General features: G+C 39.8%; 1 protein-coding gene across 1 annotated transcript in view; it reads right to left on the reverse strand.

Annotated features, from left to right (window-relative positions):
- LOC114553266 (ribonucleoside-diphosphate reductase subunit M2-like) overlaps positions 1-7,267 on the reverse strand; it is a 12,571-nt gene extending 5,304 nt beyond the window's left edge. Inside the window, 6 exon segments of the mRNA XM_028574504.1 lie at positions 4,078-4,211; positions 4,562-4,570; positions 4,572-4,679; positions 5,182-5,328; positions 6,348-6,416; positions 6,976-7,267. Of these exon segments, the coding sequence (XP_028430305.1) occupies positions 4,078-4,211; positions 4,562-4,570; positions 4,572-4,679; positions 5,182-5,328; positions 6,348-6,416; positions 6,976-7,065 (557 nt within the window). The 5' untranslated portion in view covers positions 7,066-7,267.
- Positions 7,268-15,000: the final 7,733 nt, after the last annotated feature.

The raw sequence follows: 15,000 nt of genomic DNA on the forward strand, positions 1-15,000 counted from the left end.
GACTAGAAAAGATTTAGAGACTAGAAAAGATTTAGAGACTAGATTTAGAGACTAGAAAGTAGATTTAGAGACTAGAAAAGATTTAGAGACTAGAAAGTAGATTTAGAGACTAGAAAAGATTTAGAGACTAGAAAAGATTTAGAGACTAGAAAGTAGATTTAGAGACTAGAAAAGATTTAGAGACTAGAAATTTAGAGACTAGATTTAGAGACTAGAAAAGATTTAGAGACTAGAAAAATTTAGACTAGAAAGTAGATTTAGAGACTAGAAAAGATTTAGAGACTAGAAAGTGGATTTAGAGACTAGAAAGTAGATTTAGAGACTAGAAAAAGATTTAGAGACTAGAAAGTAGATTTAGAGACTAGAAAAGATTTAGAGACTAGAAAGTAGATTTAGAGACTAGAAAAGATTTAGAGACTAGAAAAGATTTAGAGACTAGAAAGTAGATTTAGAGACTAGAAAAGATTTAGAGACTAGAAAAGATTTAGAGACTAGAAAGTAGATTTAGAGACTAGAAAAGATTTAGAGACTAGAAAAGATTTAGAGACTAGAAAAGATTTAGAGACTAAAAGAAGACTAGAAAGTAGATTTAGAGACTAGAAAAGATTTAGAGACTAGAAAAGATTTAGAGACTAGATTTAGAGACTAGAAAGTAGATTTAGAGACTAGAAAAGATTTAGAGACTAGAAAGAAAGATTTAGAGACTAGAAAAGATTTAGAGACTAGAAAGATTTAGAGACTAGAAAGTGGATTTAGAGACTAGAAAAGATTTAGAGACTAGAAAGTAGATTTAGAGACTAGAGAAAGAAAAGATTTAGAGACTAGAAAAGATTTAGAGACTAGAAAAGATTTAGAGACTAGAAAAGATTTAGAGACTAGAAAGTAGATTTAGAGACTAGAAAGTAGATTTAGAGACTAGAAAGTAGATTTAGAGACTAGAAAAGATTTAGAGACTAGAAAAGATTTAGAGACTAGAAAGTAGATTTAGAGACTAGAAAGTAGATTTAGAGACTAGAAAGTAGATTTAGAGACTAGAAAAGATTTAGAGACTAGAAAAGATTTAGAGACTAGAAAGTAGATTTAGAGACTAGAAAGTAGATTTAGAGACTAGAAAAGATTTAGAGACTAGAAAAGATTTAGAGACTAGAAAAGATTTAGAGACTAGATTTAGAGACTAGAAAGTAGATTTAGAGACTAGAAAAGATTTAGAGACTAGAAAGTAGATTTAGAGACTAGAAAGTAGATTTGGAGACTAGAAAGTAGATTTAGAGACTAGAAAAGATTTAGAGACTAGAAAGTAGATTTAGAGACTAGAAAAGATTTAGAGACTAGAAAAGATTTAGAGACTAGATTTAGAGACTAGAAAGTAGATTTAGAGACTAGAAAAGATTTAGAGACTAGAAAGTAGATTTAGAGACTAGAAAAGATTTAGAGACTAGAAAAGATTTAGAGACTAGAAAGTAGATTTAGAGACTAGAAAAGATTTAGAGACTAGAAAAGATTTAGAGACTAGATTTAGAGACTAGAAAGTAGATTTAGAGACTAGAAAAGATTTAGAGACTAGAAAGTAGATTTAGAGACTAGAAAAGATTTAGAGACTAGAAAAGATTTAGAGACTAGAAAGTAGATTTAGAGACTAGAAAAGATTTAGAGACTAGAAAGTAGATTTAGAGACTAGAAAAGATTTAGAGACTAGAAAGTAGATTTAGAGACTAGAAAAGATTTAGAGACTAGAAAGTAGATTTAGAGACTAGAAAGTAGATTTAGAGACTAGAAAGTAGATTTAGAGACTAGAAAAGATTTAGAGACTAGAAAAGATTTAGAGACTAGAAAGTAGATTTAGAGACTAGAAAAGATTTAGAGACTAGAAAAGATTTAGAGACTAGAAAAGATTTAGAGACTAGAAAGTAGATTTAGAGACTAGAAAAGTAGATTTAGAGACTAGAAAAAGATTTACAGACTAGAAAGGTAGATTTAGAGACTAGAAAAAGATTTAGGGACTAGAAAGTAGATTTAGAGACTAGAAAAAGAGACTAGATTTACAGACTAGAAAAATTTTTAGAGACTAGAAAGTAGATTTAGAGACTAAAAAGATTTAGAGACTAGAAAAGATTTAGAGACTAGAAAAGATTTAGAGACTAGAAAAGATTTAGAGACTAGAAAAGATTTAGAGACTAGAAAAGATTTAGAGACTAGAAAAGATTTAGAGACTAGAAAAGATTTAGAGACTAGAAAAGATTTAGAGACTAGAAAGTAGATTTAGAGACTAGAAAAGATTTAGAGACTAGAAAGTAGATTTAGAGACTAGAAAAGATTTAGAGACTAGAAAAGATTTAGAGACTAGAAAAGATTTAGAGACTAGAAAAGGTAGATTTAGAGACTAGAAAAGGTAGATTTAGAGACTAGAAAGTAGATTTAGAGACTAGAAAGTAGATTTAGAGACTAGAAAAGGTAGATTTAGAGACTAGAAAGTAGATTGCAGTTCACCGTTAAAGATTAAGACTCCTTTCCTGTCAGTGTGTGATTTGAGACGACACTAACCCTGTCGAAATGACGCACTACACGAGAGAGTACACAGCGTACTACACGAGAGAGTACACAGCGTACTACACGAGAGAGTACAGCGTACTACATGCAAGTGTACTTCCAGAAGTATCTGAATTGAGACATCTCCTGTCCAAAAGAAAAGCAGTCCCTAAATGTCTGACCAAGTAGACCTGAAGACTCTCTAAAGGACTCGACATTTAGAGGTAAACTGAGAACTTGAGTGAAGTGAGAAATGTGAGGTTTGTAGGGCTGCCACCTCTAATCACTCGTTTTGGTCTCAGTCGACTAAGATTTCTTTAGTCCATTAGTCATTTTTTATGCTTATTCATGCTTAATTACTCATTTCCAAGAAACTTCTGAGCACATTTCTGGTAAACACAAGATTTAAAGTGGTGCTTTTGCAGGATTAATTGTGGAGAAACTCAGTTTTACAGATGGTTATTTAAATATATTTATATTGTGCTTTTCTAGTCTTAACCACCTCTCAAAGAGTCACTAGAGACCACTAGAGACCCAGCAGCAGGACACCAGTCCACCATGAGGCTCTGGTAGGGACCACTAGAGACCCAGCAGCAGGACACCAGTCCACCATGAGGCTCTGGTAGGGACCACTAGAGACCCAGCAGCAGGACACCAGTCCACCATGAGGCTCTGGTAGGGACCACTAGAGACCCAGCAGCAGGACACCAGTCCACCATGAGGCTCTGGTAGGGACCACTAGAGACCCAGCACCAGGACACCAGTCCACCATGAGGCTCTGGTAGGGACCACTAGAGACCCAGCAGCAGGACACCAGTCCACCATGAGGCTCTGGTAGGGACCACTAGAGACCCAGCAGCAGGACACCAGTCCACCATGAGGCTCTGGTAGGGACCACTAGAGACCCAGCAGCAGGACACCAGTCCACCATGAGGCTCTGGTAGGGACCACTAGAGACCCAGCAGCAGGACACCAGTCCACCATGAGGCTCGGTAGGGACCACTAGAGACCCAGCAGCAGGACATTTAGACCTGAGAGGGTCTGAGGACTGTCTGTTCAGGAGAGCGTCTGTCTCGTGCTGCTGTGGTTCTGGCGGTGGACCACTCGTCCTCCAATCAGAACGCCTGCAGCAGCACTCAGCCACCATCATTGGCTGAGGTCCGTACCCCTGCGCTTCTCATCATCACAGACCTGTCTCTCTCTCTCCCCTGTCTCCCTCTCTCAGTCTGGACCCATTAGAGAACTGATGAGACTTTCTGGCTCTCAGAACAGATCCTGATTCAGCCTCAAAATGTTCTCATACGTACAACATGTCTCAGATCAACTGTCTGTCTCTATGTGTAGTGTCTGCATGTGTGTGTGTGTGAGAATCTGGATGTGTAGTGTCTCTATATGTGGGTGTCTATGTGCGTCTGTGTCTATGTGCGTTTATGCGTGTGTGTGTCTCTGTCTCTAGCTGTGTGTGTGTCTCTGTCTCTAGGTGTGTGTGTGTGTCTCTGTCTCTAGCTGTGTGTGTGTGTGTGTGTGTGTGTGTGTGTGTGTCTCTCTCACCTCTCTGCTGGCTTCTTGATGTAGGTGTTGATGAGCAGGCTGTACATCTCTGAGTGGATGTTCTCCATGGCGATCTGGAAACCATAGAAACACCTGGCCTCTGTCACCTGGACTTCCTGTGTGAAGCGCTCCACCTGGTCGGAGAACCAACCATTAGTCAGCAGGAGGCCATTACTCGGAGAAGTAACCATTAGTCAGCAGAAGGCCATTACTCTGAGAAGTAACCATTAGTCAGCAGAAGGCCATTACTCGAAGTAACCATTAGTCAGCAGAAGGCCATTACTCGGAGAAGTAACCATTAGTCAGCAGAAGGCCATTACTCGGAGAAGTAACCATTAGTCAGCAGGAGGCCATTACTCGGAGAAGTAACCATTAGTCAGCAGAAGGCCATTTTAAGTCCTCAGAATCACCCGTTACTGTAACACTGTGAGAAGTTAAAGGATAACGTGTAACCACGTTAACGTGTAACCGATGTAACGCTCACCAGGTTCTCGATTGACGATGCCGCCGCTGGCGGCGAAGAACGCCAACACGTGAGAGATGAAGTAGCGCTCCTCGTCCTTCAGAGAGTCCCAGTGCTGCCCGTCCTTCGACAGATCCACCTACACACACAGGAAGTGACATCATCATCAAGAGAGAGACGAGGCTACAGAAACTCAGTCGACCAATAGGAGGAGTTCATTTAATGGACACAGCTGGATCTCTAAATCACCTTTAACAGAGATGTGCTCACAGGTTTCATGGAAATTCTATAGCCCATATTTTAACTGTGTGTGTGTGTGTGTGTGTGTGTGTGTGTGTCTCTGTGTTGGTCTGTGTGTGTGTGTTAGTCTCTGTGTGTGTGTCTTGGTGTGTTAGTCTGTGTGTGTGTTAGTCTCTGTGTGTGTGTGTTAGTCTCTGTGTGTGTGTGTTAGTCTCTGTGTGTGTGTTGGTGTGTTAGTCTGTGTGTGTGTGGGTCTCTGTGTGTGTGTTAGTCTCTCTCTCTGTGTGTGTGTGTGTGTGTGTGTGTCTGTGTGTGTGTGTGTGTGTGTGTGTGTGTGTGTGTGTGTGTGTGTGTGTGTGTGTGTGTGTCGTTAGTCTCTGTGTGTGTGTGTGTGTGTGTACCTCCTCTGCGGTCCAGAAGGAGGCCTCGGCCTTCTTGTACATCTGCCAGATGTCGTGGTACTGGATGGGGAAGATGACGAAGCGACGAGGGTTCTCCTTCAGCAGCGGCTCCTCCTCTTCCTCGCTGCTCTTCTTCACGGCTTTGGGCTGAGAGACACAAAACACCACACTCTCAAACTACTAATACACAACACACACACACCTCACTACACACTTCACTGCTCCTCTGTCTGCAGTCAGATGTTCTCATGTGTTACTGGATTACAATCAGAGATCAAACTAAGGACCGGGACCATTTAAAGCTCTTCTGGGTTAGATTTTGGACTCTTAGATCTCCAAAATAAGTGGATTTTCTTTGGATGAGTCGGGATTTTCAAACAAACAGTTTGACGATGTCAACTTTGTCACTGGGAAACATTTTAGAAACCTAACGATTGATTAAAGAATCAAGGAAATAACTAAAAATCAATAATAATCATTGGAGGGTCTAAAGGAGAATCCTGGCACACATGGGGTGTGTGTGTGTGTGTGTGTGTGTGTGTGTGTGTGTGTGTGTGTGTAATGAAAAACAAACTGTCAAGTCGTACGTACATTAAACAGATAACATGGACTACTTAACTGTTTTAAGAAATGTTTGGGAGTGCTGTCCCTGTTGCAGGGCCTGATCCAGATGATAACACTGAGTGCTGATTAGTTATTTTTAGCCAATAATCCAATCCAAGTGAACATGGATAAAAGAACAAGATACTCAGAGTTAAGATCTGGTTAAAAGATTAATGTTGCTTTAAGATGATTGTACAATAAATCACTTTAACCTAATTACTTAACTGTTAATTAAAATAATCTATTGTTCATATTAATAATCTGAATTTAGTTCCCAGTTTAATGTTTGTAGTTTGGTAGCAAACAATGACAAAAGGCAGCGCACATTTCTTATTCATCATCCACATTTAGAAGAAACGTTATTTCATCTCTAACAAAGGAAGTAGATCACAGTAACAGCTGATCGTCCCTGTTTTGGCGCCAGAACTGACATTTTTAGGCGCCATATGACCCCAATAACCAAGCCGAACTGATGATCATTGACTAGGATATGAATGCAGATGATATTTCTGTTAAATGAGATGAAAACCTTGAAGATTTCAGCTGATTTTGGACTCACTTACCGCAGCGTCGTCGAAGATTTTTCGCGCGGTTTTAGACGCCAAGATGCGGGTCGTGTTCAGGCTCGGCGGCTGGAAGAGAAACAAGAAATACTCCTTAAACTACTTTAAACTCTTCACTCAAAAACGTACATTTTGTTGGATCTGATCCGAGTGATACACACATTAAAAGTTAGTTCAATCAGGCGGATGTAGTGAGCAGCTACACCAGGCTTCGCTCAGAAATTAGACAATTAAAAACATATCAATCGCTTACCATCAAATGTAGAGACAATATATAAACACATTTACACTCCTCTTAGGCTATGTTATAATAGTGTAATCGGCATTCATGGAGTGTATATAACTAGATGTCTGGATATCAAATATTCGACTTAAACTGCGAGATTTCGTGCTGAGTTCCTGTTAAAGCTGAACTGTAGCTAGCTAGTTTTGTAATGAATGTGTGACCGTGACAGAGCTCCATTCAGATAAACCACACTTTAACGTTTTGTCGCATATTGTCAAATGTACTTACCACATAGAACATAAATTAACACACTGTCCTAAGGTGCTATAACGTTACAATTTAACGGCTGAGGCTAGAAGCCACGAAAATACAAAGTTGTGGAACTATTTTAACGTTTCTTACCGTGTTTTCTTTGTTCAGAGACATGTTGTCCATCTTACTGCTGACTGAGTTTTCATTCTTCACGGAGAGAGGAGAGCGAGCAGAAAGCATTTTTATATCCTGGAGTTCACACGGACAGACAAATAAAAAGATAAGTTAACTTAAATTAAAAAATGGCGTAAAACAAAGAGACGAAATCTACACTAAGGAGCAGAGAATACACAGACGAAGAGCAGAGACTGAAGCGGTTTCTGTTGTCCGCTCGCCCTTTTTATTGAAATCTTGGCGCTAGAACGCAGCAGGCCAATAGAAACGCAGCTCGTGCGGTCTCTTTAAACAGACGCAGCGGCGGAGCCAATCAGACGGCGAGCAGAGCTTACGTGTTACGTCCCAGATGCGGGAAATTTCAAACAGCTGAGCTTTGTCTGTGCGATGTTACAAAACGGCCATCAATCGATGTTACAAAACCTTTAAAATGAGCGTTTACGCAACTTTTCTGATTTTGACAAAGACTCACTTTTGTTTCACGTTTAAAAACATTTAAACTGTGATTCAAAAATGGCGTCATATAAGTTCAAAAGTGAAGTTAAAATGGCAAAAAGTAAAACAGACTTTCTTATTGTGCGCTCGTAATTGTTCAATTTGCCTTTGTAATAAGTATAGATAAGTTAAACTGTCCTCTAAACAACATACATAGTTAACATAGTTATAACAAGAGTGTCCTAATAAGTCTGTGACTGTGTTTAAAGTGTTAATTTCTGGTATTTCTGGTTTGTTTTCCCGCTGCCGCCAATTCTTTGTTGTTTAATCTTTAGGCGTTGTCATCCGGGCAATTTAGCGCCAAAAGAAATGATTTTTACACAACACATTATTATAGCTATACATTTTAAACTATCATGAGACAAAAAAGGAACATACCCGGGTGTCTCTAAATTATTTGATGTAATTCATAGACTGCAGGAATCCCCATCACCAAACTCCACAAGACTCCATGTAAATAATCAGGACTTTTAGCGTGTATAGAGCCAGCATATTTCCACCAGACTCCATATAAATAATCAGGACTTTTATCATGTATAGAGCCAGCATATTTCCACCAGACTCCATGTAAATAATCTGGATTTTTATCATGTATAGAGCCAGCATATCTCCACCAGACTCCATGTAAATAATCAGTACTTTTAGCGTGTATAGAGCCAGCATATCTCCACCAGACTCCATGTAAATAATCAGGACTTTTAGTGTGTATAGAGCCAGCATATCTCCACCAGACTCCATGTAAATAATCAGGACTTTTAGCGTGTATAGAGCCAGCATACTTCCACCAGAGTCCATGTAAATAATCAGGACTTTTAGCGTGTATAGAGCCAGCATATCTCCACCAGACTCCATGTAAATAATCAGGACTTTTAGCGTGTATGGAGCCAGCATATATATATATATATATATATATATATATATATATATATATATATATATATATATATATATATATATATATATATATATATAGCTCACCCAGAACTTTCTACCGATTGAAATACATTTTAAGTGCCGTATTATACATCTAGTAACACACTTGTCCCAGACAGTCTGCGCACGTTCCCACTAACGGCGATCAGTTGCGTCACTTGACGTTTTGTTTGCCGTATCTTCGACATCCTAAACACATAAAAAGGCTAAAATCTAGTTTTTTGAGATGATCTGAATGTTTGGTACCTTTGATTTAGTCTCTCTGAAGCTCAAATAATCGCCTCATTTTTCCCTCGAAACAAGCGATGGTGACAGATCAGCTGTTTCCGCATTGGAGCGCTCTGATTGGCTGCTTGAGAAGACTACGACACATCCTGTAAATGTAGGTCAACGAGCGGAGTCTCCCCCTAGCGACAGGAACGGCTACTGCACGTTCGTCTTAGAAATTATTTAAATAAAGAAATTATTTAAATAATGATATATATATCATTATTTAAATCATTTCTTTAATTTTATGACTCCTGCTGTTGTTTCTTTGGATATCTACATTTAAAAACAAAATATAGGTATATCTGTATGTATATAAAACCTTTTTGTGTGACAATTCTTTTGTGTTTTTTAATATATTTTTAATATTGTTTGTTATTACACCGTTTTATCATAAAATTTAAAAACTTAAATCTTTGGATAGATATTACTGGCTATGGAAATATTTCACGGATTTATTTTCTTGATATTTTAGGGCGTTTGAATTCCTTTTCTTAAACTAAACTATAAAATAGGCTTTGATATAACGTTTTAATACAATTATGAACCTAAAAATGAGCATAATATGAGTACTACTTTAAAGGGTAACTTTTTACCCTTGTGTGTCGTGTGTGTGTCTGTTGGTGTGTGTGTGTTGTGTGTGTCTGTTTGTGTGTGAGTCTGTTGATGTGTGTGTTGTGTGTCTGTGTGTGTGTGTCTGTGTGTGTCTTTGTGTGTGTCTGTGTGTTTGTGTTGTGTGTGTGAGTCTGTGTATGTATGTGTCTGTGTGTGTGTCGTGTGTGTGTCTGTTTGTGTGTGAGTCTGTTGATGTGTGTGTTGTGTGAGTGTGTCCGTGTGTGTGTGTGTTTGTGTGTGTGTACAAATCCCTTTAATGGTTATGTATTATTGCACTAATGTCCTGTACTTTGTTTGTGAATACTGCTGTGCTGTAGTACAGCTTCCCGCCACATGATGTCGCTGTTTCTATGGTTACTCCGCCTCCGCCTGACTCTTATTTTTATTGTGTTTTTTTTTTTTTTTTTTTTTTTTTATTAAATTATTTTTGGGGTAGATCTTTCTTTGGCTTCTTTTGAATGTCGGTCAGTAAGGCAAGTGGGCGGGTTCCTCATCAGCCAATGACGCGCCCTTCTCACGTTCCTGGCACAAAGTCGTCCGCGCTCATTGGTCACACCCTCAGAGCGCCGCCTCCTGATTGGATGATCGCTGTTACCGGGTGGTGCGCGGAGAGAAAGAGGGAAAGAGAGTGGTCGGAGCTCCGGTTGTATAACACAACACGTAACAGGGCTGCTGTTGTCGAGCAGAAAGTTCATGTAGGACAATGTACGTGTTAGAGAGACAGATTGGACCCTATACTATCTCTGGTGTGGGTTTATATAAAGAAGCTTTGACCTAAATTCATCAGTTGAACATCTAAACAAAGCAGGAAAATAATGATTTTTCAAAATGGAATGCAGAAATCACCATCACCAAACTCCACCATACTCCATGTAAATAATCAGTACTTTAATGATCGTAAAACACACTTCATTCAAAGTGGAGAAATTCAAAGCCGTCTTGGTTCATCTTTCTACTGTTCCAACAATCACCACTCTGGTTTGGTTGAAATAAACCCTTAATTCACCCATTTACATGTGGAGATATGATGGCTCTATACACGCTAAAAGTCCTGATTATTTACATGGAGTCTGGTGGAGATATGCTGGCTCAATACACGCTAAAAGTCCTGATTATTTACATGGAGTCTGGTGGAGATATGTTGACTCTATACACGCTAAAAGTCCCGATTATTTACATGGAGTCTGGTGGAGATATGTTGACTCTATACACGCTAAAAGTCCTGATTATTTACATGGAGTCTGGTGGAGATATGCTGGCTCTATACACGCTAAAAGTCCTGATTATTTACATGGAGTCTGGTGGAGATATGTTGACTCTATACACGCTAAAAGTCCTGATTATTTACATGGAGTCTGGTGGAGATATGCTGGCTCAATACACGCTAAAAGTCCTGATTATTTACATGGAGTCTGGTGGAGATATGTTGACTCTATACACGCTAAAAGTCCTGATTATTTACATGGAGTCTGGTGGAAATATGCTGACTCTATACACGCTAAAAGTCCTGATTATTTACATGGAGTCTGGTGGAGATATGCTGGCTCAATACACGCTAAAAGTCCTGATTATTTACATGGAGTCTGGTGGAGATATGTTGACTCTATACACGCTAAAAGTCCTGATTATTTACATGGAGTCTGGTGGAGATATGTTGACTCTATACACGCTAAAAGTCCTGATTATTTACATGGAGTCTGGTGGAGATATGCTGGCTCAATACACGCTAAAAGTCCTGATTATTTACATGGAGTCTGGTGGAGATATGTTGACTCTATACACGCTAAAAGTCCTGATTATTTACATGGAGTCTGGTGGAAATATGCTGACTCTATACACGCTAAAATTCCTGATTATTTACATGGAGTCTGGTGTAGTTTGGTGATGGTGATTTCGGGGCTGTTTCATGTTAAACTAAAAGGATCTTACTCTTTAACTAAAAGGTCTAATCTCTGTAGGGATCTCTCTCTCTCTCTCTCTCTCTCTCGCTCTCTCTCAGCCCGAAATCTCCATCACCAAGGTCTATCTCTTTAGGGATCCATCCCATAATGTTGTCAGACACTTGGGATAATAATCTGTCCGTCAGCGGCAACAACAGAACTTTTAGTGGACTCTAACTGATGGGTTTAACATTATATTGCAGCTTGTTTCGTCTACTGGAACAATGTCAAAGATTGTTGTTCCCATCAGTCCCACCCCACACACACACACACACACACACAAACTTCACCCAAACATGTATTTTCATGGTAAATTATTATTATAAAAGACATATTTTTCACCATCGCTTACAGGCAAATGTTCAGAAATGAGGATTATTCCGATATAAGCCAATATTATTAAGAATAACATTTAATAACGAGGTATTTTATAGTACTGGCTACTACGGGCCAAATTAAGCTATTTATTTAAAAAAAAAAAACAGTACTTTTCCTCAACAAATGTTTCTTAAATAATAATAATAATAATAATAATAATAATAATAATGTATAAAGCAAATATAGTAAGTAGTATCACAGTGAGGAATACTGTCCACTGACATTTTTAAAATATCAATAAATGCAGATTGGAATACACATAACATTCATATAGATATCAAGATATGTACAGTATTTACAGTCATAGAACTAGGCTATTAACCCTTGTGTTGTCTTCCATTCGACGCACGCACGCACGTGTGTTTTCGGGGTAATTAAAGTTAGGTAGTTACCGAGAAACCCATATTTCTGACATAGATATTTTAAAAACAGGTCATATTTGACCCGAAGACAGCACAAGGTATATAATTGAAGCAAGATACAGAGGCTTTGGCAAAAATAATAATAAAAAAAAGCAAGCATACATTTAGCTAAACGTGACATTTACACAGAAAGTAAACATGATCATAGACAGAGAGAGAGAGTCCAAAAAAAGCAAATTACAAAATAAATCCAGTGCAATGTCAGGTTTTTGTTGGTGTTTGAATAGCAGCCTGTCGCCTTCTTCCTCTTCTTCCTCCTCTTCTTCTTCTTCCTCCTCTTCTTCTTCTTCTCCTTCTTCTTCTTCTTCTTCTTCCATTGAGTTTGTGTGGTTGTTGGAAATAAAATGTCCTGAGCAGGACGGGCAACTGGCTCCGTCCTTTTTGCTGGCTGTTCGTTTATGTGTACATGTGTGTGTGTGTGTGTGTGTGTGTGTGTGTGTGTGTGTGTGTGTGTGTGTGTGTGTGTGTGTGTCTGTGTGTGTATTTTAATTAAGATCATGAGGATACTCTTATATAAATAACTTAATCATCATCATCTGGAATACTGTGGAATGTGTTGTACACCTGATTCAGATTTATATCGTTTTGAAAACGCAAAAAAAAAATCTGTTGTGTGAACTTAAAGTTGCACCTAAATATCAGGGATGCACCAAATCCAGGATTGGGCTTCTGATTTGGCTGAATATTGGGCTTTTTGACACCTACACTTGCACTACGGTGCGCTACGCTGGTCACCGTAGTGACGGCGCCGTTGATTACGGGAAGGTGTTTACGTAGGTGGAGCGTTCAATGCAGTAGGCTGTGAGGAAGTGGACATGGATCTGGTGAGATCTGGTGAGTGGACATGGATCTGGTGAGCAGTAGGCTGTGAGGAAGTGGACATGGATCTGGTGAGCAGTAGGCTGTGAGGAAGTGGACATGGATCTGGTGAGCAGTAGGCTGTGAGGAAGTGGACATGGATCTGGTGAGCAGATAGTGTTGTTTGGCAGAACTTTCAGTCAAAAGAAGACCATTCAAGTCCAGCTACATGTTCAATCTGTTCAATGCTGATTGGTCTGGTGGTGGCGAGGACCCTAAACTATACACAACATGGCCGCTGTTACAACATTTGGTACGAAACATCAAGGGGGGTAAGCTTCGCTTCAGAACTCGAACCTCCAATGGCGCCATTTTGATGCTACCAAGCCATCACCTCCCGTTAGCATCCCATTGACTCCCATTCATTCTGACGTCACTTTGACAGAGAATAACTTTACATCTGAAGCGTTTAAAGACTCTATTTCTCCGTTGTTTATTTCTAAAGAAACACGACAATGTATAAAAGGCTCCATTACCTTGTAGCTCACGTTATGGCTCCGTAGCAGACGCTTTTATAAAAATAGGCTAACGATTGGGTCATAACCACGAGACTTACTGTCACACAGTAGAGGAATTACCGTATAGTACAGGAGAAGCTCACAGGCAGTTTGGACTTCCATTATCTGTTTAGGTTTAATTACTAATGTTAACTAGCATGTTAGTGATCAGTAATTACTAATGTTAACTAGCATGTTAGTGATCAGTAATTACTAATGTTAACTATCATGTTAGTGATCAGTAATTAGCCTGTGTCTATGTTATCTCCTTACATATACCTCCACTCTCCGTCTCTGTAAGATTGGGAATGATTGAGATTTTCTCTCACAGCTACCAGAAGACTTCACACTTTCAGACACGTTGCTCACGCCACATCCACGTCTTCAAGCTCAGTTGGAGGCTGCTCAGTAACACTCAGCCAGCACCGGGAAAGAGACTTCTGATATCCTTCACTGGTCTCAGACCAGAGACACGGGGTCTGCTGGTCCAGTTTATATATATACCGTCTATGTATGAAACATCTGAAAGAATACAAGCTGTGCATGAAGGAATCTCCAGACAGCAGCCAGAATGCAGCAACTTCAGGTACAGCAAAGGAAGGCCAGTCCCTGTTTACTTCATTCATGTGTTTACTGGGTTCATGGACTGAGGATGGGAGGAGGAGTCAGCACAATCTCAACCTGTGGGTTCGGTATTCGGCCGAAAACCCCAAAAATCTGGATTCGGTGCATCCCTAAATGAGATTACTGTGGAACCAGTATTCAGACGATGCTTCTGGTTCATTAACCCAGCCAACGGTTTAGTTTTCTGGAGCGTAATGACCAGAGAAAGAGACAGAGGTCGCTAGTGACGGCGTTTAAAATGCATTTGTTGTGTTGTGGCGATGCTTCTGGTTCGTGTAAACGCAGCCGGAGCTCCATGGTAACCAGCAGAAGAGTCTGATTGGTAGAAAAGATCCTCCACATGTGGAGCTGATTAAAAATTACAGTTACAGTCACAGTTTGACCCCATCGCCGTCTGGTTTTGGCGAGTCACCATGTGTCTCTATGTGTATAAAACAAATGCAGCACAAAGCACGAGTTTGAACGCAGCCCAGACACGCGGCTATGAACGCAGCCCAAACACGAGTTTGAACGCACCCCAAAACACGAGTTTGAACGCACCCCAAACACGAGTTTGAACGCACCCCAAAAACGAGTTTGAACGCACCCCAAAAACGAGTTTGAACATACCCCAAAACACGAGTTTGAACGCACCCCAAACACGAGTTTGAACGCACCCCAAACACGAGTTTGAACGCACCCCAAAAACGAGTTTGAACGCACCCCAAACATGACTTTGAACATACCCCAAAACATGAGTTTGAACGCACCCCAAAACATGAGTTTGAACGCACCCCAAAACACGAGTTTGAACATACCCCAAAACACCAGTTTGAACGCACCCCAAAACACCAGTTTGAACGCACCCCAAACACGACTTTGAACGCACCCCAAAACACCAGTTTGAACGCACGCCAAAACACGTGTTTGAACGCACCCCAAACACGACTTAGAACATACCCAAAAACACGAGTTTGAACGCACCCCTAACAC

Source organism: Perca flavescens, chromosome 3, assembly GCF_004354835.1.
Source record: "Perca flavescens isolate YP-PL-M2 chromosome 3, PFLA_1.0, whole genome shotgun sequence".
NCBI lineage: Eukaryota > Metazoa > Chordata > Actinopteri > Perciformes > Percidae > Perca > Perca flavescens.